The sequence below is a fragment of the Pygocentrus nattereri genome, chromosome 17 (genome assembly GCF_015220715.1).
Source record: "Pygocentrus nattereri isolate fPygNat1 chromosome 17, fPygNat1.pri, whole genome shotgun sequence".
Lineage (NCBI taxonomy): Eukaryota > Metazoa > Chordata > Actinopteri > Characiformes > Serrasalmidae > Pygocentrus > Pygocentrus nattereri.
Window position 1 is genome coordinate 24,370,480 of NC_051227.1, and position 26,186 is coordinate 24,396,665.

Genomic DNA, 26,186 nt, shown 5'->3' on the forward strand with positions numbered 1-26,186 from the left:
CACACACACTAGGGGACAGTGAGCACACTTGCCTGGAGTGGCCTAATCCACAGCACCCAGGGAGCAGTTGGGGGGTTAGGTTACTTGCTCAAAAACACCTCAGTCATGTGCTGTCGGCTCTGGGAATCGAACCGGCGACCTTCCGGTCACAAGGCCGGTTCCCTAAACTACAGCCCATGACTGCCCCCAGTCATCTCCAAAGAACAGAAAGTCAGGAAATGGTTTCCTGTTGGAGGAACTACACCATGTAACTCAAGAAGTTTTTGTGTGTTTTTTTATCTAACAAAACTAAACAGATAGCTAGAAAGGGAAATAGATGCAAAAAGGAAAAGACACCCCAAGAGATACACTCAAGGGGGCATGGTCTGACCAGAGATGGAACTCAAGAAAGCAGGGATACCAACAAAAGCTCTGAAGTCTTTACTAATTTACTGGCCGGCCTTATGTAAGCACTCTAGAAAGAGAATCCAAGACTGAGAAGAGAATACCTCAAGATATCTTAAGTAGACGTTGCCCAAGTGTTCAGAATTACCCTGAGATTTGGAGGCTACTCTCTGCCTCCCTATGTTAGCAGCATTAGGTCTTGCCACTTGTCCCCTTACACTAGTAACACTCTCAAAAATTGTTCCCAACATGACAATCAGCTAGTGCTTTGTTCCACTGCAACATAGTCTAACATAGGTTTCATCCCAGACTTTATCATTACTCCGCATCCATTCAACAGCTGGAACAATGGACCTGGGGACTGATAACCTAGCACATACTGAAAGGGAGTTCAGAAGCTGAATTGATCAAACATTTTAGACTGATCTTCACCCACAGGAGGAAACATGACCAGTCCAAAGTTTTAATGTGAAAAAATATCCTAAGAAATTTCTCAAACTCCTGATTCACCCTTTTACAATGTCCATTGGATTGGTTTGTGACAAATAGACACACCAATGTGCTTAAAAACAGCTGATTACCCTTGAGATTAAATTGTGGCCCTTAGTCAGGGCCACATCCTTGGGATGCCAAAATTCCTGACATCCTGACAGAGAAAAAGATGGGGTCACCGTGTCATTCACCAACCTGTTTGCCTGGTATATAATCTGCAGGGGCTCTAGCAGACTTCAGATGCGTGAAAGGATTTCATGACTACAGAAGTCAATGCGATGGGTCTGCAGTCATTTAATCCTGTGATGGTTGCTTTCTTTCCAATTGTTATTATGGTGGAGCGTTTGAAACATGCAGGTACAACACAACTCCAGGGATTTGTTGAAGATGTTTGTGAAGACAGGTGCGAGCTGGTCAGTGCACGCCCTCAGATAGGAAGGTGATACACCATCTGGTCCTGGTGCTCTCCTCACTTTTTGTTCTCTGAAGATTCGATGTACATCTTTCTTACAGATCAGGCTGGATAGGCTGCATGGCAGGGGGGTGTTAATTCATGCTGAATGGGTTTGTGGATCTGGGATTTTCAAACCTACAATAAAAGGTATTAGGCTTCTCACCCAGAAGACAGTCACCCATTGTCTAGGGGAGGTCTTTTTGTAGCTGGTGATGTTCTGTAGGCAATTCCAGATGGGTGATGGCTTTTTGTGGACATTATTTCAGTTTATTTGAATAGCTCTTCTATGATTTCTTTATTCATCGTGTTCCTTGCCTGACTGTACAGAGGCCAATCCCCAGTTTTATATACTACCTCCATATGCTACTGGTGCAACTCTTTCAGTTTGGCATTAAACTGGGGCTTGTCATTGTTATATTTAATGCAAGTCCTGGTGGGAACACGGATGTCTTCACAAAAGCTGATATAAGATGTCACAGTATCTGTATATTCATTCAGGCTAATTGTAGCATCCTCAAGCAAAATGTCTAAAAAGCAGTCTGAAAGTGGAAAGTCAGGAGCAATGCCTGGTGGCACGGACTTTCCAATGTTCAGCAAATCTTCTGCGTTGTATGAGAATGAGTCGGGCTCACGTGTAACAAGACAAACAAAAGCAATCAAGATTCAGCAGATCTATCTACCAGTATCACCATCTTTGAAACCATCTTGAAGTAGAACCAAAGTATGAGTGATGAGAAGGAAGCTTTGTGGCATTATGCTTGCTTATGACTTCCTGGAAGTCTGCATACTCAGGTGGAATTTTGATTTGAACATCAGTGACGGGGCTCTCTATGGAAGTTGATCTGATGGCAAGAGATGGTAACGTAACAATTCTCATGGCAAAATGATGAGCATGACAACAGCTCTTGATCTGACCAAGAAATAAAACGGTCAAGTTTAACTTAAAATTCGGCATAGTCTTGGCAGTGGAGCCCAGTGAGAAAGTATTAATGAAGCAGTGCCTAACAGAGAAAGCAGATAGTGGCTGAGAGGAGTGCCACCGCTGCTGCCATTCCCCCAGTAGCGTTGGGCTTAATGCTGTGAGCTGTTAGGTCAGGTAGATATTTGGGAAGGATCAGTGCATTCTGTAATCGGATTGCCTCAGGAAAGAAGCTGGTGCAGAATCTGGAGGTGGTAGAACAAATGCTCCTGCATATTCTGCCAGGTGGCAAGAGGATGAAGAGACCATGCAGAAGGTAGGAGGGTTGCCTGCAATGCTGGTAGCCTTGCAGAAGCAGTGCTGGTGGTAGGAGTTTTTGATGAGCTGTCCTCACAATTCACTCTAGGGTTCTGTGGTCTGACATGGTTCCCATACTTATACATGCAGTGAGATAGCTGGTCAGGATGCTCTCTATTGTCCTTCTGCAGAATGTAGTCAGGATGGAAGGGGAGAGGTCTGATCTCTTTATCCTCAAAAGCTGCTGCTGGGCTTTCTAGGCTAGGTCGGTGGTGTTCAGGGCCCAGGTGAGGTCATCGGTGATGTGCATACTAAGGATCTCAGAGATTTTGACCCTTTCCTCAATTAAACCACTAAAATACCATGAGGAGTATCTTGCCGATCCTGACAGAGTGAGGTCTCCAATTCAGGAAGTCCAGGTTCCAGTTGTAAATGGTGGCGTTCAGGCCCAGCAATCTAATCTTTAGAAGAAATTGACATGGTGTGATTGTGTTGAATGCTGAATTAAAGTATATTGAAGACTGCCCTTTATATGTTTCATTATCAACTTTTGAATGAACTTAATGATGACTGGAGTGAGCGGTATGGGTCGGTAGTCATTGAGGCAAGACACAGTCATTTTTTAGCACAGGGATGATGGTAGCTGTTTGGTAGCACTGTGGGACTGCCTGGCTCAGAGGAATGCTGAAGATGTTAGGATATCTGCAAGCCAGATATGTTTTCACGACCAGCAGGCTGCCAAGGGTCGTCTCTGGATAGGGCTCTACTAACATATAATGTGGGTCAACTAAGGATCTGATCATTGGGAGAAGGGGTGGGAAACAACTTATGCTTAGTAAAACAGTCGAACCTTGAGAGACATTTTACAATAAACTTCTAGTTTTGAGGAAGAGTTTTCTGGTGGAGATGGAGGAAAGCAGCTATAGCTAAAGCTTAAAGCAGAGCAAAGTAATTCCGCGTATTAGGACATTAACACATACTGAGACATACTGGACATTAAATGTTGTGGTTGCCAAGGTGGTTTGACTTTGTTGAAAGGACAAAATGGCTCTTCTTAACATTTGGGTCGTGACTCCTGACCTAACCTGGCTTTTAACGCAGACGGTGCTGGTTGGATTTCTGTGTTTTTGTTATGTGCCGCCATAGACTGTCCAGGGGCTGCACTTACCCACTTCCAAGTTCCGCTTTTAACATTCCATCAACATTACGTTATAGATTCAAATTTGGAAAATCGTTTTTTGACATTTATGAATTGATTTAGAATCATCCACGTCAGCATCGAGATGCGACTAAGAATCAAGTTTTTCCCACACCCCTAGTTTGAAAAGATGCTGTGTCTGGCTTCACAGGACTCAGAGGAAGCCTGTGCTAGCCTTCACCCTCCTAGCATTGGTAGTATCATGTGATTGGGGGAGTGCTAACTAGTGGGTGGAATTGGAAACAACTAAATTTGGTATAAAAAAAAAAAATTTAAATGTGGTAATAAAAGTTTTTTTTAATTTAAAGTATGCAATATACAGTGTTGAGTTAAAGTACAAAGTAAACAGTGGTTTACCACAAATGCTTCAGTGTCATTTTACTTGAAAGGTTGCCAGTTGAGAAGGTGGTAACAATGGTGCAGAGTATTTTCTTCTTTTCAGTCACAGAAATAAATGCATAATGAAGATACAAAACTGATGAGGTTGGTTCAGGTCTTGTTTACATGTTTGGTTACCATGTGGAAAAAACATTAAAAAAAAAACACTTACATGAGTTACCAAAGGGGAAAAATCATCACTGTGTTGTATAACCTCGCACATGAGAAAATATGGACTGATCTCTATATATAACACATTGATTTGAGTGTCTCATTTCAGTGTAGCATCCAGAGCTGAAAGCAGTTTAACACATTTTATCATTCGGACACTTTGACCTTGTTTATGTATCCCATATTTTTGCATGTGTGTGTTTAATTAATGAGGTAAAATTAACAGGCATCGTGTTAATGATTGTTAATTTTATACTGAACAGCATAACAAAAACAACAAAATGTTATATCCTTTTGGGCATTGCTTAGATTTTTTTGTATTCCATTTCAGGTTGAAGAGAACAAGAAAAACTTCAGTCAACACCAATATGAGCACCTTAACCTCCAGTTTATTGCAAAACATATCAGTTGTGCGCCCTGAATATTTTTACATCAGTGGATTTTCTGGAATACCTTTTGTGAAATACTACTTCATATTTTTATTTGTTACCTATTTCGTTGCTGTGTTTGGAAACTCTTTTGTGCTTTTCATGATATTTACTGACCGAAGTCTTCATATTCCTAGATACATGGGAATCTTTAATTTAGCTTTAGCAGACTTTGGTGAAACAAATGCATTGATTCCCAACCTAATGAAGACCTTTCTTTTTGATTCACAGTACATATCCTACAATGCTTGTTTGGCAAATATGTTCTTTGTTTTCTTCTTTCTCAGTGTACAATCTTTAACTCTTGTTGTCCTGGCATATGACCGCTATATTGCTATCCGTTTACCCTTAAGATATCATTCAATTGTCAGTAACTCCCTCATGACTGCAGCTTTGGTGTCAGTATGGTCAATTTGCACTGTTGTAGTTGGCACAATGGTAGGTGGCATCTCCCGACTTTCCCTCTGTAAAACCAATGAGATAAAAAGCTATTTTTGTGATCATGGACCAATTTATAATAATGCTTGTAATGACAACACTATGAGTTCAGTAATGGCAAAACTTTGGACTGCACTATTCCTTTATTTTCCTTTGGTTGCTGTAAGTTTATCATATATAGGCATTTTTCTTGAATTGACTAAGATTACGACATGGGAGGGACGTCTTAAAGCTCTTAAAACATGTTTCACTCATATGTTACTAGTAGGAATATTTATTGTACCTATAATAAGTACATATATTGCTGCTTTAACTTTTACTCTTCATCCCAATGCCAGAATAATCAATACTTCACTTGCAAGCGCAATTCCGCCCATGGTAAATCCCATCATTTATGTCCTGAACACAAAGGAATTCAAAGATTTCATAGTGAAAATGTTTAAAATCAAAATTAAATCTAAGTTAAAGGTACAAGCTTTACCAAATTGACACTGCACTGATTAAAATGTAATGTCATGTGGCTTTTTCCAATATTGACACGCTAAAGACCATGAAAAATTAGATCAGGCTTAGAGGGAAACTGCATCAGCTAAGAAGTGGATACCTAGGAGCAGATCCCAATAGCACAGTTTATGTTCTTTTCTGCAATATTTATGATAGGTAGAGGAATATAAGGCACCTAAGACAGGCCAAAAGGGCAAAATTTACATATTCAAAGTAAACACTCAAAGTAAAAATAACAATATTGTAGATGTTTCTGTAGTCGAGACTGGATAAAATCTATAGAATAACACCCTGTAATCTGTTTCTATTTTGAATGTCTTTATATTTATGTGTCAGCACTGATGTAAGTTTCTTGGATTGCTTTAGCTTAAGGATATCTGTGGCCTATTTTCACTAAAATAATACTTTTTCCATCTACATAGCAAAGCATTGGATAGGGGTAACTGCTAAATGTTATAAATGTAAAGTCATAAAATAGGGCAGAAGCTCAGCACTTTGTATGTATTTTTTGAATGAATTATGAAAAACAAACAAACAAACAAAAGCACCATAATTGTCTGTTATATTGTGCTTCAGAATTATTTGTGAGGAAATATTGTAAAGAACTATGTAATGTAAATGTTTTACATAATTCTGTACATTAGGATTTGTAGTTGCAGGGTAAATAAATTAATTTAATTTAATTATCTCAAGTACCACTGGAAAAATAGAATAAAATAAGTAAATGTGTCTCAATGTATGAAGTAGTTTATTATTGAACAGAGTAAAATGATATAAATGTTTTGTTCTGTTATCAGGTTACATCATGTTAATTTGGTGCTTTATTTTTTAATAAGAATTCAATTCTTAAGTCTCAGATCTTAACTTGTTATTATTTGGCTTCATTTATATTATGTTTAGTTCAGCAGAGTGAGTAATAGCTTGTTTCATACAGTTTTGCTGAAACTTTGATTGCAAAAATTGACTTTGACTTTGTTGTCATTACATGGGCATAATGCCAAGTGTGTAATGCCACTCTTATAAAAGACTGAATTACATACCATTGCATCAGAATGGAGAATGCTAACTCTTTAGTTACATACTTATACAGTATCTCACAAAAGTGAGTACACACCTTCACATTTCTGCTAATATTTTATTATATCTTTTCATGGGACAACACTATAGAAATTAAACTTGCATATATAAGTAGTCAATATACAGCTTGTACAGCAGTATAGACTTACTGTCCTCTGAAAATAATTCATTAATGTCTAAATAGTTCACAGCACACCTCACAGTGAGCAATGTCCAAATTGTGCCCAAAGTGTTAATATTTTGTGTGACCACCATTATTATCTAGCATTGACTTAACTTTCTTCGGCATGTAATTCACCAGAGCTGCACAGGTCACTACTGGAATCCTCTACCACTCCTCCATGTTTACATCATGGAGCTGGTGGATGTTAGACACCTTGCACTCCTCCTCCTTCTGTTTTAGGATGCTCAATTGGGTTTAGGTCTGGAGAAATACTTGGCCAGTCCCTCACCCTTACCTTCAGCAAGGCAGTTGTCATCTTGGAGGGGTGTTTGGGGACGTTATCTTGTTGGAAAACTGCCATGCGGCGCACTTTATGAAGGGAGGGGATCATGCTCTGCTTCAGAATGTCACAGTACACAGTGGAATTTATGTTTCCCTCAATGAATTAGGTACTGGCAGAGCTCCCAAAACAGTTTGCGAGCTTTCTTGTGCATCAGCTTCAAAAGAGGCTTCCTTCATCCAGACCAAGTTGATGCATTGTGCAGTATATGGTCTGAGCACTGGCAGGCTGACCTCCATCTTGTTCAAGCTCTGCAACAGTGCTGGCAGAAAATGTGTTTATTTTTTGAAGCCAACCTCTATATATGACGCTGAACACGTGGACTCAACTTCTTAGGTTGACCCTGGCAAGGCCTGTTCCGTGTGGAACCTGTCCAGGAAAACCGCTTTATTTCCTTGGCCACCGTGCTATAGCTCAGTTTCAGGGTTTAGCAATCTTCTTATAGCCTAGGCCATCTTTGTGGAGAGCAAAAATTCTACCTCACATCCTCAGACAGTTCTTTGCCATGAGGTGCCATGTTGAATATCCAGTGGCCAGTATGAGCGAATTTTACCCAAAACCCCAAATGTAACGACTCTCAACTTAGCTGTGTTGAAATGGACCAAGGAATTATTGTCTCTAGCCACTATACCTTTACTTCATAGGTTGGTGTTGCTCACACCACTCTAGGGACTAAAAATATCTTGCAAGTGGGCCAAATTAGCTGCAAATCCAGAGAAAAATTATTACATCATACAAACATGCAGGGCCGCTAACTCATCAGTGCCAAATGGCATAATAAATGCAGTCTTTTCACAATTACACTCATCTACTTTAACCCGCCAGGGGACCAGGAACTGCTGCATTTGAGATGTTTGCCCCCTGGAACAACTGGCACAGATGTTCAGACATGCCGATGATCTTGAGCCTTGCCTTATACTGGATCTCTCAACTTGGCTTTACCACTGCTTTACTTTGAGCAGGAATGATTACATAATAGTGGTAAGCTATGCTGACTGTGTCCATCTACCCAGTTGCTTATATCTGGCCGCAATCAGTAAAGATGTTCTCTTACGCCCTACTCAGGGAGGTGGCTGGTGACTGTGATGTCCTTTTAATTATCCTGAAAGCAGAAACTTGATGATCAGCAATCAGAAATTACATTTTTACATAGTTAGAAACAAAGCAGCTGTCCGTAACAATGACCCCAACAGCTTGTACTTTTATACCCCTACATGAAAATCTGACATTTAATACCTTACATAGTAGATGTCATATCCATTGCCAGGGTATCTCTTCAGCCCTTCCTAGCTATTTATCATGGAGCAGTTCCATACAAAAGCTATCCACAAATATTCTTGAGAACCCGTATCTATTAAACATTTAATGTGCACATTATCTACTTTTATATCCACTAGTGGGCATATAGCCCAGCAATAGTGGCTCTAGAATAAATAACAGGGTCTTTCAGGGGAACCATGAACACTCGACACGCAGGAACTGAATGCTTCATGGTGGACAGTGTTTACTAATGTGTCCTGTTTTTTTAAGTTATAAATCAGCTGGATGGAGTCCCTCTTTTTCTTCTTTTCCCTTACTTTATTGTCTCCTCATACTTAGGAACCCACAAGAAGAAGGAAATAGTAATAGTGCACTTGCCAAATATCAGAAGGAAATGTAGTTACTCAAGTTTCTTTCTACAGCTGTACATACAAGAATATAACACACATAGAGATAAACAAACAGAGTACCAGAAAATGTACTCCTATACAGAATAGATGAAGCTAAATCTGAGCCCGCTGTGACCCATGCTGAACCATACTGAATCATATACACTTTAAAGTCTGAAAAACTTTGAAACATTGTGCTAAAAAAATTGATTGTCACCAAACATGATCCCTCCCCCAATCCCCCTCCCCCGTTGCATAAAACAATGAGATCATATCCTATTATGTAGTGTTATCTGACACACCTGTCTTCAGTAACTGGAGCCAAGCCAGTCCCTGAGACAGCAAAGCAGCCCCAGACCAAAACATTCCCTCCACTATGCTTTACAGTTGACATGAGGTTCTTCAGATCCATTGCTGTCTTTGCTTTTTTGCCAAACATGGCTTCTCAATCTGTGACCAAACAACTCTATCTTTGGCTTCTCTGTCCATAGCACATTGTTCCAGAGGTTGGGGTCCTTGCCTAGATATTCATTATTAACATTTCTTACCCTGATGTTCTTTGTATACAGCAAATTCTTCCCCCTGGTGCATCGGCCATGTTGGTTAGATTTGTGCAGTCTTTTTGTAATAGTAGATGCATGTGCTTTAACATAGCAAGAGCTACCTGTAGATCAAGTGAAAAAAATTTGGGTTTCATAAAGACTTCATTTAGTATCTTATACCCCTTCTCAGAGGCCTGAAAGAGCTCTTTTGATCTAAGCATGATGGTACCACACAGTAAGTGTATTTGTTTACAAATTGTGCCCAATTGTATTGTTGTCTCTAACTGGTGTCATGTGAATCATTAGAGTTACAAGGTTCCCAGTGTGAATGGGCAGCAGGGCTGTTAAACAGACATGAGAGACCCAGTTGGCCAATTTCAGTTATGACAAAGTACTCGCCAGGTCATAATTACGTTAATTCTACCATTCTTTAAAAACTCCCTACAACAGATGGTACTATCCCTGCCCTAGCTTGGCTTGCTAAGAAGGAAGTCTGTGATTTTTAGAATTACTTAACCTTTTGCAGCAGTGTAGTTCAATTTTGGCCCTTTCCTTTTGGTATGCCATCTTCCCAAAGTTTTTTCACCAATGCTATTACATTATCCATTAATATCTCCAAGTGTATACATGTTTTCTTCAATGATGTGCAAAGCCATTTGCAGAATAATATAATATATAATGATGCCACCACTTCTCTAATTGGGTATGGTTTTATTGGAATGACAGTGCCGCTCTTGTCATCCAAACACGACAAGCTGAACTATGGCCTATGAGTTGGAACAATTTGACTCTGAAAGCCCATTAGGGTATATTAACCCACTAGACCATATTAACCCATTGGCAGCAGCCCATGGCCATTACTGTTATAAGATCTTGTCTTGGCTGTAATATTTTGTCTAATGTCTAATTATATTGTAATGCCAATTCTCTGCTGATCATTTGCATTTACTGTTGCATATTTCCACTGTTATAGGACGTAGACGAAGAAAGAAGCATTCCAAAGCACTTGCTGTACAAATGTTGAATTTTGAGTCATTGAAAAACAGAATATTTGTCACACATTATTTAATTAAAGCATTAATACTTATTTTGGGGCAACAGGAAAATGCACGGTTTGACCACAAATACTTCAGTCATGTCATGTTACATTGCCAAAAATAAATAAATAATTAATTAATTCAAGAAAAAAATGGAATGCTGTGGGGAGTATTTCTTATAAAGTTTTTATTTTTCTGGTAAATCCACCTTTGACTTCAATCATAGAAAAAAAAAGCATTCTAGGAACATGGAATTTTACAAAGCTGCTAAGGGTGTTCTACTCATAAACCTTCATGTTAGATTGTTACATGGAAAAATAGAGAAGCCACACGTGTTACCAAAGAGAACAACAAAAAAACCAAAAAAAACTCTGCATTGTATGACGTCTCATGAGGAATGGTCACATGGTCCATCTGTATGTATAAAGCATCGTGTCCATTGTAATTGTGTTACAGTTCCACAGCCAACAACTGTCTAATGCATTTTATGATTATCCTTTAACACATGCACATGTTTAAATTAATAGGGTAAAATAAGCTTTATAGTAAAAACAATCAGTTATGTTTACATGCTTTTATGTATTGCTTACTTGTCTTCTTTATTTTAGGTGGAAGAGAAGAGCAGAAGGATCAGAATCAACAACATCATGAATGCTTTGAACTCCAGTTTATTGCAAAATGTGTCGTTTATGCGCCCTGAGTACTTCTACATCAGTGGCTTTTCTGAAATACCTGTTATCAAATATTACTTTATTGGCTTAATTTTTATCTATATCATTGCTGTGTTTGGGAACTCATTTGTAATTTTCATGATATGTACAGACCAAAGTCTGCACATTCCTAGATACATAGGAATCTTAAATTTAGCTTTAGCAGACTTTGGTGAAACAAATGCACTGATTCCCAACCTAATTAAAACCTTTCTTTTTGATTCACAGTACATATCCTACAACGCTTGTTTGGCCAACATGTTTTTTGTGTTTTTCTTCAGCAGTGTGCAAGCTTTAACTCTTGTTGTCCTGGCATATGATCGCTTTATTGCCATTTGCTTACCATTAAGATATCATGCCATTGTAAATAACTCCATCATGTCAGTGGCTTTATCAACAGCATGGTCATTTAGCACTGCTTTAATTGGCGCAACAGTGATTTTGATAACTCGACTTTCCTTTTGTAAATCTAATGTGGTAAAAAGCTATTTTTGTGACCATGGGCCAGTTTATACAATTGCTTGTAATGACAGCACAGTAAATTCAGTTATGGCAAAACTTTGCACTGCATTATTGGTCTATGCACCTTTCATTGCCATAGTTGGATCGTATTTGGGCATTTTGCTGGCATTAAGTAGGATTACAACATGGGCAGGACGACTTAAAGCTCTGAAAACATGTGTCTCTCATCTATTAGTAGTAGGAATATTTTTCCTCCCCTTTTTAGGCACATATATTGCTGCCATAACTTTTTCTCTCCATCCCAATGCTAGGATAATCAGTACTTCACTATCTAGTGCCATTCCACCCATGGTAAATCCCATCATTTATGTTCTAAATACAAAGAAATTCAAAGATTTTGTAATGAAAATGCTCAAAAAGAGATCCAGTGTAATGATTCAGGCTTCAGCAAAGTGACACAAACAAATTTACCAGTGCTCTCATCTTGTAATGTTGGTTACAGCCACAGCACTGTACAATTCAGTATTTTTTTTATATGTTGGTCAATAAAATAATAAAGCTAGACTAGTATGTGTGTGAATGTATATGTCTGTCTGTCCACTCTGCGATGGACTGGTGACCTGTCCAGAGTGTATCCTTCCACCCAAGATATGCTCTTGTAATTCAGCTCTTTGTTTGTATACAGAATGTCTAATTTGTGATATCAGCTGTGAGTGGAATTTTGTGTTTATAATCCTTTTTACTATAATCCACAACTGATGAAGTGACAGTGTAAGAGAAAATCACCTGATCCTTTATATAACACATCACATTCATCACCCAACATATAAAGTTGTGTCGATCTGACCCTTTAGGTAGGCTTGCTGTCTTCTTGTGTTCATTATGTGAGACAGCTCTGATACAGTGTAATAATGGACCATAAACAAATAATCAAAATTACACAATGTTATGTTATGCCTATATGATCTGATTAATGTTGAATGTTTTATGTGAAATAAATATTTAATTCAAATGTTTGGTTTCCTTCGGGCTGGGCCCAGCCAGGCACCGTGAGTAAATGCCTGGCCACCAGACACTCGCTGGCTCCAGGGTGGGGCCCCGGTAACCCTGATGAAGGAATGGTTTTTTTGTGTTTTCATAGGGGTAATTATGGATCACACTTTGTCTGACCTGTCACCTAGGACCAGTTTGCCCTGGGAGACCCTACCAGGAGCTTTTGCTCCAGACAACATAGCTCCTAGAATCATTCAAGCACGCAAACCCCTCCACCACGATAAGGTGGTGATCCATGGAGGTGGTGTGCTGACATATGCATGTATTTTTAAGAAGGTACAATGAACCATTTCAAATTAGTTATTATATTTTTAATTTGATTAAGATTTAAATAAATGAACTACAAAACTTCATTTGTGTACGTTTTGTGTATTGCTTACATAATTGTGTATTTCATTCGAGGCTGAAGAGAAGAGCAGAATGATCAGAATCAATGCTATTATGAGCAACTTGAACTCTGATTTACTGCAAAACATGTCATTTGTGTGACCTGAGTATTTTTACATTAGTGGATTTTCTGGAATACCTTTCACCAAATATTAATGTTTTTTACTTATATCATTGCTGTCTCTGGGAACTCATTTGAAATTTTTATCATACTGACAGACCAAAGTCTGCACATTCCTAAATACACAGGAATTTTTAATTTAGCTTTGGCAGATTTTGGTGAAACAGATGCACTGATTCCCAACCTAATGAAGACCTTTCTTTTTTTCACAGTACATATCCTATGAGGCTTGTTTGGCAAACATATTTTTTTTGTTTTTTTCTTCAGTGATGTACCTGTGGAAGAACAGTGCTACATCTCTAGTTAGTCAAGAATACCAAATACAGAAGCTTCCTAGTTGTGGGTATCGTGACAGTGTGGTAGGGTGGACACAGGATGCAGAAACAGGATATGAGCAGTGGAGTGCACTTTTGTCATCCTAGCCAGGTGGGTGGCCCCCACAGAGGTGCTACTTAGGTCAATTTTAGACAATACGAGTTTTTCACACCGTTTTCACTTCAGCCTGGACGTGCCACTTCAGGTAATTTTTGGGAATTGTTTTTTCTGACTCAGGGCAGGACGGGGGTATGGATGGTCAGATTGTGATGGCGCAGGTACCAGTCGAAAGGCCAGGGCATGACATTTCCATTGTGCCCTCCCCCGACCCTCTGCTCCATGGGAAAATGGAATTATTAACTGGAAAACTGGGTATATCAGACTTTCGGAGCTGATAGTTCCTGAGAGAAGTAGCCCACCCGTATCAGATTTTGCCAGATTTTACCCCTCTCTTGGCCAAATCTGACCAGTTTTTGGAAGCTGCAACAGAGGCAGAGATACCTTATACCATTGGAAAGTTCTCTTCAGCCTACATTGAAAACCTCAGGTGCCTGCTGTCCAGACAACACCTGTTTCGGGATAAGGACTGGATTTCCTGGACCTAGAAATGTAAACTTTGCACCCCTGCTGCTTGGCCCCACTCCATCTGATAGACCTTGTGCTTCCCTTTCAAACATGACTGACCCTGAAGCTGTAGCTCCCAGGGAACCAGAAATACAGAGCTAAAAACATCACAGCCAAAAATCTCTGCCACAAGACCTCAGATTGACGTCAAACTCTGTCCCCTTACCCCTTTCCGCCCCCTCTCTGTATCCACCAAGTGAGGGATAGATAGCTCTGACTGCTTTCAAGTTACGGAGTCTCTGATTTTTAGCTTTTGACCAAATTCAGAACCTAAGATATTTGCTGTGCTTGGAGTCTAAGGTCTCAAACTTTGTATCTTTGCTCTGGCTTTTATCTGATCCCCACCAAAGTTAAGACTTAAGTGCTGAGTGCAGCAGTGTTTAAAGGATGTATAGTGGCAAAAAATGGCTAAGTGAGTAAGTGGGGTAATAAGGCAGGTAAGACAGGTGCTAGAAGAAAACGCTTGTCTGAGACAGTAGTTACAGAGGATGAAGTGTTAAATGTTACTATAAACTATATATACTATAAACCAATATATGTAAGGAGTGCAGTTGGAATATTTGTGCATATGTAATATTTTAACTGTTCAAGAGTGATGGCTTATGGGAAGAAGCTTCTCTGTAGCCTGGATGTTCTGATCCTCACATTTAGCTGAAGTGCCAGCCTGAGGGAAGGAGCTGGAATCATGGTGTCTGGGGTGTGATGAGTCAACACATTGGTTCTGGAAGCATGCAGTTCCAGTGATGTGGGCAGCTCAACAACAGTTGTCTTCTATGCAGACCTGATGATGCATTGCAGTCTGTGGAGGTCATGCTTGGTGGCTGAGCTACTTTATCCTTGTGTCCAGCCATCATGTTTATCATGTCCTTCCTTTAGTTAACACTTGCGAGCACGACTGCATGTGGTTCAGCCAGGTCTTCTGCAGTGCACGGTGCATCTCATGAGGTCTTCCATGGTCTGGAGCTCGCCACACATGCATGAGTCAGATATTATTATATTCCATTTCTTCAGGGATGCCTTGCAGCATCCCCCACCGACTTGTAGGCAGTTCATGGTTTTCCAGACTGTCCAGGGTTGGTCATGACCAGAGGCAAAGAGTTAATTTGGAGTGATCCCTCTCTCCATCCATTGGGCGGTCTGACTTCCTAGGCTGTTTCAATGTTTAAGCCATTTGCTGGCCCTCCATTCAGTATCTGTAGTGTCCAAGAAATTGCTCCTGGAACTAAGTTGTTTATAGGCAACAGAACACACATGGAATAGGTGCCAGATGTCATTGGCTTGCTTGATCCACTCAACTTGGATGGTAATTGCTCTCCAGGTGTAAGGGGAAGAGATGCCTGAGAGAGCAAAGAGACAGGGTACTGGAGTTGTTTTGGGGCGCCCAGTCACTACCTGCAGGTCTCACTGAGGATAGGGTCAATTCTGTGTGTGGGGCAGGATCTTCTCCATACTGAACAGGTGTACTCAGTGGCAGAAAAACACAGGGCTAATGCTTGTTAATCATCATAGCAGGATGTTTCTGCTGGAGACCTTGGCTCTTGTCTTCCTAATGTCTATGACTCAGGGTACGGTCTAAGGTTTTTGAGGTGAAACCTGCAGATTTGGGTCTTCCCAGGTTTTGGGCAAAGATGGTTTTGTAGATAGTATGTTGACATATATGAGAGGCCTTTTTCCAGGGTTGACTCAGCTTCTCAGGGCTAGGTCATCCGCATAGATGAACCTGCTGCATCCTGGAGCTGTCTGATTACACTGCATAGTTTAGCATCATCTGTCATGTTGTATAGTTTTTGATCAGCAGCTTGTGTTGAACAGTGTCATAGGCTACTGTCAAGTCAAAAAAAGTGATGGCATTTATCATCTTTTGATATCCGTCTTTGACATATTGGGTTAGGTTCAGCAATTGTCCTGTGACTTTTTACCATGACTTTTCTAAAGCCAGCCTGGTCGTCGATTAGCTGGGCATCTATCTTTGAGGATAGACATGTAAGGAGTAGTCTCTCGAATAGCTTGTTGGTGATGCATAGTAGGAAGATGGGTAGGGTAGGGGTCTTTCCCTGGTTTTAGCAGGGCAATGGTGATAGCTTTCCTCCAGTGAGCTGGAATCTACTGGGTCTAAAGGCATATGTTAAACATATTCAAGAGCCAAAGTTTGGTGACTGGGCCTGGGTGAGTTATCATCTCAGTCATTATTTCATCAGGACCCACCACTTTGCCCAGCTTCATGGTGCCAAGTCTTGCTTCAAACTCTTCCATAGTGAAAGGCTTGGTTAGTATAGACATGTTCTGTTGGTTTCCTGGGATGAGTGTATAGTGATGGTATCCTTTAGCCCTGTGCCTGCCTATTCAAGTCCCATTGGCTATCAGTTGGCTCCTGACCTGGTTCAGTGCAATGTCCAGTACGGTTGGTGGTATGATCTTATCTCCACTGAGTTTGTGGATGGTGGTCCAGGCTTTTTTGCTGTACCTCAGACAATGCGCTACTATGGTTCAGATCGTACCTCACTGGGCGCTCATTCAAGGTGTCGTGGCATGGAGAGCTCTCCTCAGCCCACTCGCTATCCACTGGGGTTCCCCAGGGATCGGTATTGGTACCCCTTCTCTTTTCTATTTACACCACCTCTCTAGGCCGGGTTATCCGCTCACATGGCTTCTCATACCATTGCAATGCTGACGACACCCAGCTCTATCTGTCATTCCCGCCTGATGACCCGTCGATCTCTCTGCGGATATCGCAGTGCCTCTCGGACATATCCGCATGGATGAAGGAACACCACCTTCAACTAAACCTGTCCAAGTCTGAACTTCTGGTTATACCAGCTAAACAATCCATTCAACACAACTTCACCATAACCATCGACTCACTCTCACTCTCCCCAACAAAGGTTGCTAGGAACCTGGGGGTTATGGTAGATGACCAACTCTCCTTTACGCACCATGTTGCCTCGGTGGCTCGGTCCTGCCGCTTTGCGCTGTACAACATCAGACAGATACGGCCGTTTCTAACACAACAAGCCACCCAACTCTTGGTACAAGCCGTGGTCATCTCACGCCTCGACTACTGCAATGCCATACTAACGGGCCTCCCGGCCTGTGTTGTAAAACCACTGAAGATGGTTCAGAACGCTGCAGCGTGTCTGGTCTTTAACCAACCAAAACGGGCGCATGTCACCCCACTGCTCATTGAGCTCCACTGGTTACCGGTTGCTGCTCGCATCAAATTTAAAACTCTTACGATTGCCTACAAGGTGTTAACAGAGCAGGCTCCTTCCTACCTACATTCGCTCCTAAAGGCTTACAGCACCGCCCGGCCGCTGCGATCCTCCAATGAACGTCGCTTAGCTTTGCCAAACATTCACACAAAGCAATTGAGACTGTTCTCATACTTGATTCCCCAATGGTGGAACAAGCTACCTTCCACTATCAGAGCAGGGGCGTCCCTCGCTATTTTTAAGAAACTCCTGAAGACAGAGCTCTTCAGGGAGCACTTATTCTAATCGCCTCTTGCAATCTAACCACTACCAACCTCATCTCCTTCTTGCCCTCCTTCCCTTCTCTACCCCGCTATTACCCTTTGGCCTCCTTTAAGGCCTGACTATGTTTGTTTGGATGTTCGCTTTTGGATAAAAGCGTCTGCTAAATGTAATGTAATGTAACCTACTACAACACAGTCAAAACCACTAGAAATAAACAACACTATCTATCATCTAGATTCGAAAGAGGGGAAAACGGTGTGCAGAGAAAGCAGTATGTTTATAAGAGAAAATATGGATTTCTTACAAAATGCGCATAGACTTTGGCTGGTCAAAATAAAAACAATGAGAGCTCTCGAAAGTAATATTGTAGAAAAGCACCTTGTATTTCTTCTCTGTACTTTGGTTTACTTTAGCATTGATAGGGTTTCACAAAGAATGCTCTTACAAACACCATTAAGGGTGGTGCATATCACTCTCAATTGAGCTCACCACGCAAACAATTCTTTCCCATTTTGTGAACAGCTGTATTGATGGCCAGGTGGAATTCTGGTAACCAGCGGTCCCTGTCTTGGTGATGCTTACCCACAAAGGAGGCAATCATGGCCTTCATGGTACGGTTTACTGTCTCTGTGAGATTGGTCTGTGGATGGTAAGCCATTGTTAATTTCGGAGTTACCCCCCAAGTCTCACATAACTTGGCCATCACATCACTTGTCCACTGTGGGCCCCGATCTGATATGATGTGTGCAGGCACTCCCCAGTGTGTAAAGATGTCATCACGGAGTATGTGGCAAACCCGCAGAGCCTTTGCGTCTTTTAAGGGGAACAATTCCACGCATTTGGAATAATAATCCACAACAACCATTAGCATAGTGTTCCTGGAACGACTCAAAGGCAAAGGACCCATAAAGTTTACTCCTATCATTTCTCCTATCAAAATCTGTTATGGAATTACTGTAGAAATTGACCGGTTAATTCTTCAGGCACCACTAACTGATAATTGTATCCCCCGAACTTGGAAGGCATATATAAAAGGCCCGATATAAAACCCCTTGCTGTTCTTGTTAGTGAACTCGGCCAATTTTGGTACTTTGATCAGATTCCTTCACTTGCTCACAGATCTGACTGCTTTTCTGAGCTATACCAATGTCATGCAGCGAGGTTGGCAAATCACACCAATAGGTTTTGGCCACTGTAACACATGTTTCCTTCTGAAGTAGACGGAGCTCTTGATAGAGCATCTGGCACAATGTTGCAACAACCTTTCTATAATGCACTCTTAAGTCAAAAGCTTGGAGTCTTAGAGTCCATCGGGTCAATCTAGACTCAGTCCTGGGGGAGGTGAATGCCCATGTAAGGGCGCTATGATCTGTGAAGATATCAAACACCGATCCTTCTAGATAATGCTGCCATTCTTCTACTGCCCATACCACGGCCAAGCATTCTTTCTCGGAGGTGGAATAGCTCTGCTCCGCTCCTTGTAGTACCCGAGAGGCATACGCAATGACCTTCTCCTCACCCCCAATTTCCTGGGTAAGGACAGCCCCCAGTCCCACATCACTAGCGTCAGTTTGAACCCGAAAGGTGACAACGAGCCTTGGTTGAATTGATAGGGTTCCACAAAGAATGCTCTTACAAACACCATTAAGGGCGGGGCGGCACAGCATATCACTCTCAATTGAGCTCACCACGCAAACAATTCTTTCCCACCGCAGACGTGGCTTTTAATGACCTATTTACTAATGCAGTCCTTCCCCAAACACCCAAATCCTTCCTCCAATCACCTGAATACACATATATACATAAACGCACAGATAAAATATATACAAAGTGCTCAGAAATCAATTAAGTGATTCAGCCATCCAGTACGCAGTTCTCCATGAGTGAAAGTTGTATGGCAGAGAGAGAGTGTGTGTGGTAACAAACATGCGGAGACCTGGTGGTCTCAAGTTCCACGTAAGGTAGCTCACCACCCGTCGGCTTCACTAGCGGTTGAGTCCTGGGTTACTCCTTCCTTCGACTCTGTCTTTCCATGAAAAAATAAAGCCACCAACAGCAAAAGTTGTGCACACACTTGCAAAGAATGAGCCTCAAAAAACAGTAAATAGATCCAAGGCGAAACTGCCCACACTCAATCACCATGCCTGAGTTCTCTCTCCCACCATCTTCCTCACCCTTGTTTTGGATTCTCCTCTCCTCTCTGATTGGTTGACTGGCCCATCTCATCCCCGCCCACAGGGTACGTAGTTTCATAAGAGAGGACTGGAATCGCCCTCTTTTCCACCGGCAATCCATTATGAAATGCCCATGTACAGTAAAATATAGTACATGTTCATCCAATGTGCTTGTCACAATATGAAAGATTCTTGACCAAAATAATGGCCCACAACTACCCGGGTAGTACTAACTGAGGTGGGTGCTCAGCTGTATCCAGGTAAGATGAACAGTTCACAGTCAAAAGGCTCCAAGGTGGTAGCTAATCAGTTCAAGTTTGTCGTGTCTGTGGTGAAACCTTCCAGGATCCAGGGGGACTGACTCGCCATCAAAGTCGAACCATAATCAAAAAAACAATCTGCAGTACGTAACAGCAGTGCAATACATCAGTTACAAATCTACTGCATAAAGTGCTTCCCATGTTTCAACTACTTCATAATCACAGAATATATGCACAATACATGTACACAGGAACTCGAACAGGCTTTTAATAAAGTTTACACAGCTTGTTGGTTAGCGTGTGCTAACTCAGCTAACTATACATGAATTGGGTTGTAATTCAATATTTAGTTAAAAAAAAACTCTAAACAACATACGCTGATTGGTTTTATCAGTAGACAATGTATTATTCACAAATATTATTCACTCAACAGTAAGCACGATTCACTATATTGAAAACCATGCGGGTCATTTACACTCACCGGAGCTCTTGAAAACTCTGGAAAATAACAACCATTCCTGCATCTGAAAGAGCAAAAACAACTAAAACACCACATAAAAGGTTATATACGAGGATATCAAATGTTATTTGTTGTTTTATAGTGAGCTGGCTTATATTCTAAGCAGATTGTCTCACTACGTGTTCACCGATCTGATCGCTAATAGTGGAGAAAAAAAGGAAAAAAAACGCACTCTAGAGGAAACAGAAGCACACAACAGGGCATTTAAAATAAAAGTCCTACTGAAACTAATGAAAGCTTACTGAATTTAATAAATGTATTTGACTGTTTTTTTACATGTCACATATATATGTATGTTTTAAAATGAAGTTCAATGAGTTTGTTTTTTAACCAAAGTAAAGTGAAATATTTTTAATACTTTTAAAATTTTTTCTCTTAGTGACCAGAACTTTAGATGGTTTACACTGTTCTCAGACATATTGGTGTTTTCTATAAGGTCTTGTCAGGTTCTCTGCCTCTACTTTCCCAGAAGTTAAATGAGTGACTCTCCTAATTCGTGAGTGCTATCTGAAAATGGGTCCTTTTCAAACTCCATTTCATATTGCTACAGCAGCTGTGATGATTCCTCTGTGATGTCAGCTTTGTGTTTTTTCCAGCATCCATGAGGGATGTGAGCATGTGTTATCTTCTTCACAGCCTGGACAAACTTTTGTTGTCAGGTGATGGTTCAACGTCCAGAAGAGTATTTTCCATTCCCTGTCTGTAGTAGCTCCATTTGGCCTTCTTGAGGTTGAAACAGCATGTAAAGGGAATTCAGACTTTGTTATGGTTATATGACTTTATTGTGATTGAGATTTGCTCATTCGGCCCAAATGGGTCTCTTGTATACAGATGATCCATTGCAGTGACTAGCTAGCACATCGACCTTTGTTATAGTGTATCCTTCAATGTTAATTCAATGTTAATTGAGGTCACTACTAGTGCTGTCATTATGGCTTGCTGTGTTATCAAGAAAAGACTTGATTCTCGTTGGTGGTCAGTGGGTGCAGAATTGGCTGTAGTACAGCTCCTGTCATCAGCATTGCCCTGGATGCGCCACATGGAGGCTTCTGCATGCATCAGCTGAGCTACCCCACACCGTGATGGGCATGATGATGATGGACTCCTGCAGCAGGTTAAAATGTTCACTATATAACTATATGTTCTGTCATTTTCTTCTGATTTAACAAACATGATGAAAATGATATAAGAATGTACATAGCTGAATACTGTTCAGTACACATTTCTTATTTGAATTTTTAAATTATTATTTAAATAATTTAAATAATCACTAACTTAATTTAAATAATTTAAATAATTGTAATTGCTTTATACCTGATGTTTCACATTACTATCACAATCACCGCCACCTTCCTATATTCTTAAGTACTTAAGTCTGGTGTACATACTGTAAATTCTCTATAATGTCTTAAATTATTAGTAAAGTGTTCATTTTTACATAAATGGCTGCAACTGTAACAACTGCAATTTCTCCCTAGGATCAATAAAGGAATCTGAATCTGATTGTCTGAGAGGAAAAAAGTCACTGAATTGCATGCCCTCCCACATTCTCACATGACAAAACATGGTCTGATGTCTTTATAAATTAAACACTGTCATTTGAGCTCCTCAGTGCTTACAGATTCAGAGTAAAAAGCAGTTTCATTTTGACCCTTTAGCATTGTTCAAATACTCTGTGTGCTGGCATATGCATATACTATTTTATTAAGAAAGCAAAATGAGTTAATACATTTTTAATTTGATTAAGATTTAAATAAATGATAACTTTATACTGAACAACACAAAAGAACAACAAAACTTCATATGAGTGCATGTTTTGTGTATTGCTTACCTTTTTGGGCATTTCACTCCAGGTTGAAGAGAAGAGCAGAACAATCAGAATCAATGCTATTATGAGCAACTTGAACTCCAATTTATTGCAAAACATGTCGTTTGTGCGCCCTGAGTACTTCTACATCAGTGGATTTTCTGGAATACCATTCACCAAATATTACTTCATTTTCTTGTTTTTCACTTATATCATTGCTGTTTTTGGGAACTCATTTGTAATTTTTATTATACTGACTGATCGAAGTCTACACATTCCTAAATACATAGGAATCTTTTGGTTAGCTTTGGCTGATTTTGGTGAAACAAATGCACTGATTCCAAACCTAATGAAGACCTTTCTTTTTGATTCACAGTACATATCCTATGAGGCTTGTTTGGCAAACATGTTTTTTGTTTTTTTCTTCAGTAATGTACAAGCCTTAACTCTTGTTGTCCTGGCGTATGATCGCTTTATTGCCATTTGCTTGCCCTTAAGATATCATGCCATTGTAAATAACTCCATAATGTCAGTGGCTTTATTTATATCATGGTCATTTTGCACTGCTTTGGTTGGTACAACAGTGGCTTTGATCACTCGACTTTCTCTCTGTAAATCAAATGTAGTAAAAAGCTATTTTTGTGACCATGGGCCAATTTATACAATAGCTTGTAATGACAACACCATAAATTCAGTTATGGGAAAACTTTGTACTGTGTTATTCCTCTATGCACCTTTGATTGCCATAGTTGTATCATATTTAGGTATTTTGCTTGCATTATGTAGGATTACAACATGGGCAGGACGGCTTAAAGCACTGAAGACTTGTGTCTCTCATCTGTTAGTAGTAGGAGTATTTTTCCTTCCTTCAATAAGTACCAACATCGCTACACTGTTTTTTACTATTCATCCCAATGCTAGAATAATAAATACATCACTTTCGCTGGCCATTCCACCCATGTTAAATCCTATCATTTATGTTCTAAACACAAAAGAATTTAAAGACTTCATACTCAAAATGCTCAAAAAAAGAGCAGGGTCCAGGGCCAGGGTTTTAGCAAAGTGACATAGAGTTTAAGATGTGAAGGAGCGCTATTGCAGGTCCTTCCTTCCTGCTGCTGTGAGACTGTTCAACCAGCACTGCTCCCAGTAGACCATACACACATACAATATATACACACACAATATACACACATTCAGAATGCAAATATTTTTCATTGTACAATATGTTCATAAGTGCAATACAGATTTTTTTGCAACTCTTATTTTATTATTATTCTTATTTTGTTGTAAATAGTCTAGAGATTTAACTTTAATTTTTATTATTTATAATGTTTATAATGTTTATACTGTTTCCTGTTTCTATTACTGAGTGCCTCTAACTTCTACTCTTCTGCTGCTGTAATGCTGTGAATTTCCCCACTGTGGGACTAATAAAGGATTATCTTATCTTATCTTAATATTTTAATACATTTCAATATCATAATAATAGTGTTTAGTATTTCCCCTGCTCAAAATATTTGGTTGAGTTAATGAAGGGCTGGATTATTAAGCACAGTGATTAATAAAGAACATATAAAAGTACTAAACTTTGTGTCTCTCCAGTGCTGCTGCTAAAGAACTATGTACTACACTGATCTAGTCCATGTTCTACAGCTTTCAATTATCAGAGTCCATCATGTTGGCCGATAAAAAATGAAAACTGTACACTGGTTTCTGGTGCTAGGAAGATGCAGGTAAGTTTTATTCTTAAGATTGATTGTTGGAGGAGGTTTAGCTGTTCCTAGCATAATGAGTAACCTTATAAGGAAAGCAGTCAGGGTCAATCATAAGGACCTCTGTTTTGTCCGAGTTAAGGTAGAAATTGGTGATAAAAGGTAGAAAGTCATGAAGGATGTTGCATGTGTTCACCATATCAATGATAATAGGTACTGTTGGAACTGTTGAGCCAGTGAACAAAAGGCAGCATATACAAAAAATAGGATAGGTTCAAGGACTGACTCTTGAGGAACTCCATATAAAAAGGTAGCAGTCACATAATCACTGTTCCAACATAAATAATGTAACTAACCTAACTTTGTGTAAATAGATCACAGATTTAATGTCAAATCTTGCTGACTTCTCTGTAATACCCAGTTCAGTAGCTAAAAATCTTGGTGTGACAATTGATTCAGATCTGATGTTTAATCAACACATAGGTAATATTACAAGGACAGTGTTTCTTTACCTCTGAATCATTTCAAAGTTAAGAAATACGTTATCCCTACATGATGCTGAAAAATTGGTACATGCCTTTATAACTTCAATGCTAGACTACTATAATGCATTGTTGTCAGGATGCTCCAGCAGGAATCTAAATAAACTTCAATTAGTTCAGTATGGCCCTGCGATGGACTGGCGAACTGTCCAGGGTGTATCCTGCCTTCTGCCCGAAGACTGCTGGGATAGGCTCCAGCACCCCCCGCGACCCTGATGGACAAGCGACCCTGATGGACAAGCGTGGATGGATGGATGGATAGTTCAGAATGCTGCAGCTAGAGTACTAACTAAAACCAGAAAATTTGATCACATCAGCCCAGTTTTATCAGTGTTACACTGGCTTCCTGTCGAATTCCGTATCGACTATAAAATTCTTTTATTGATGATGATGAAACCTCTATTGTCACTAGTCACAAGTACCAGCGAAATTGGCCATCAACCCGTCTGAGCACATACAATATAACAAACGGGGGGTGACAGGACGGGAAGACAGGAATGAGGAAAAAATACAGAATACTGAATACATGAGGAAAGGGAGGAGATAAAAAAACACCCCCAGACTATGTTCCTAAGGGAATACAGTCTGAGATCAGATAAAAAAACTCCTCAGCATCCTCAGAGTCCAAGACTTGCAACGGGAGGAGAGGTTGTGAAAACAAACCCAGCACAGCAAGCATCCCTCCGGTTCTGCAGCCATATTCGGCGCTGATCACAGACCCGTCACGCCACACCAAGGGGGTAGAAGCGGCGAAGGTGGGGGGGATTAGGGGGTGCATTGCCTGGCATCCCAGTCTAGGTACCTCAGTCCACTGGGTGTCATAGCGATAACACAGCAAACTGCCATGGAGACAACCTTGAATGGGTCCCGGGCAGTCAACAATCAGCAGATGTTTGGGGGAGTAGGGGAAGGGATAAAAAGAGCGTCTTGCTGCAGTGTTCTTCTGGAGGAATTTGTTGTTCCGGCAGTGGCCTCGGCCAAGGTCAGTGCCGATACAGTGAGCCAAAAGCAGATTACAGGAATGTTTTGGCCTTCAGGCCAGTAGTCGCATTTTCATGACAACTCACCTAGTCTGTTTTGTCCATCAGGTATCTCAATCGATCCATATTCCTTTGCAAAGCCGCCAGGTTCTCCATGATGTTTCCGTGTTGCGATTTGTGGTTACAGTCTGAGTGCTGACAGCTTTGCCCACCACGTCAATCATGTTGGGCAGCTTTAAGGGGCCGTGGACAGTTGTCCTCATTTTCCAATTCTCGTGATAAACCAGGGCAATGCCTAAACCAATCAGCAAAACACCTGTAATCATGGTTCCGAATAGGTAGATGTCCTCAGTATCCTCCACGGAAAGAGCCGCCAGGCACATGACTCGCCACCTCTCCCACGCATCCATTGTATAGCCAGCTGCAAACGTTCTGGCAGGACAGGCTGGTTCCCCCATACCCAGACTTCTCATCGAGAAGATGGTCTCTCAATGCAATTGACACCATTTGATCATATCCATTTTTCTTAGTTTGAAGAGCAGCGTGGAGAGAGTCTCTCAAGTAAAGACAGT

At 40.5% G+C, this 26,186-nt stretch overlaps 3 protein-coding genes across 3 annotated transcripts; all 3 read left to right on the forward strand.

The window, feature by feature from the left end:
* The first annotated feature begins 4,661 nt into the window (after positions 1-4,661).
* LOC108412325 (olfactory receptor 52Z1-like) lies at positions 4,662-5,648 on the forward strand. Its single transcript, XM_017684304.1, has one exon. It carries the CDS (start codon positions 4,662-4,664, stop codon positions 5,646-5,648), a length of 987 nt encoding a protein of 328 aa, XP_017539793.1.
* A 5,470-nt stretch (positions 5,649-11,118) lies between these two features.
* LOC108412333 (olfactory receptor 1M1-like) lies at positions 11,119-12,099 on the forward strand. The gene has a single exon (XM_017684312.2). It carries the CDS (start codon positions 11,119-11,121, stop codon positions 12,097-12,099), a length of 981 nt encoding a protein of 326 aa, XP_017539801.1.
* A 10,363-nt stretch (positions 12,100-22,462) lies between these two features.
* LOC108412327 (olfactory receptor 52Z1-like) lies at positions 22,463-23,443 on the forward strand. The gene has a single exon (XM_017684305.2). It carries the CDS (start codon positions 22,463-22,465, stop codon positions 23,441-23,443), a length of 981 nt encoding a protein of 326 aa, XP_017539794.1.
* The last annotated feature ends 2,743 nt before the right edge of the window (positions 23,444-26,186 follow it).

Bases quoted from the DNA above. Each gene is read 5' to 3' on its own strand.
- LOC108412325 (XM_017684304.1), top strand. From the start codon at position 4,662: ATGAGCACCTTAACCTCCAGTTTATTGCAAAACATATCAGTTGTGCGC.
- LOC108412333 (XM_017684312.2), top strand. From the start codon at position 11,119: ATGAATGCTTTGAACTCCAGTTTATTGCAAAATGTGTCGTTTATGCGC.
- LOC108412327 (XM_017684305.2), top strand. From the start codon at position 22,463: ATGAGCAACTTGAACTCCAATTTATTGCAAAACATGTCGTTTGTGCGC.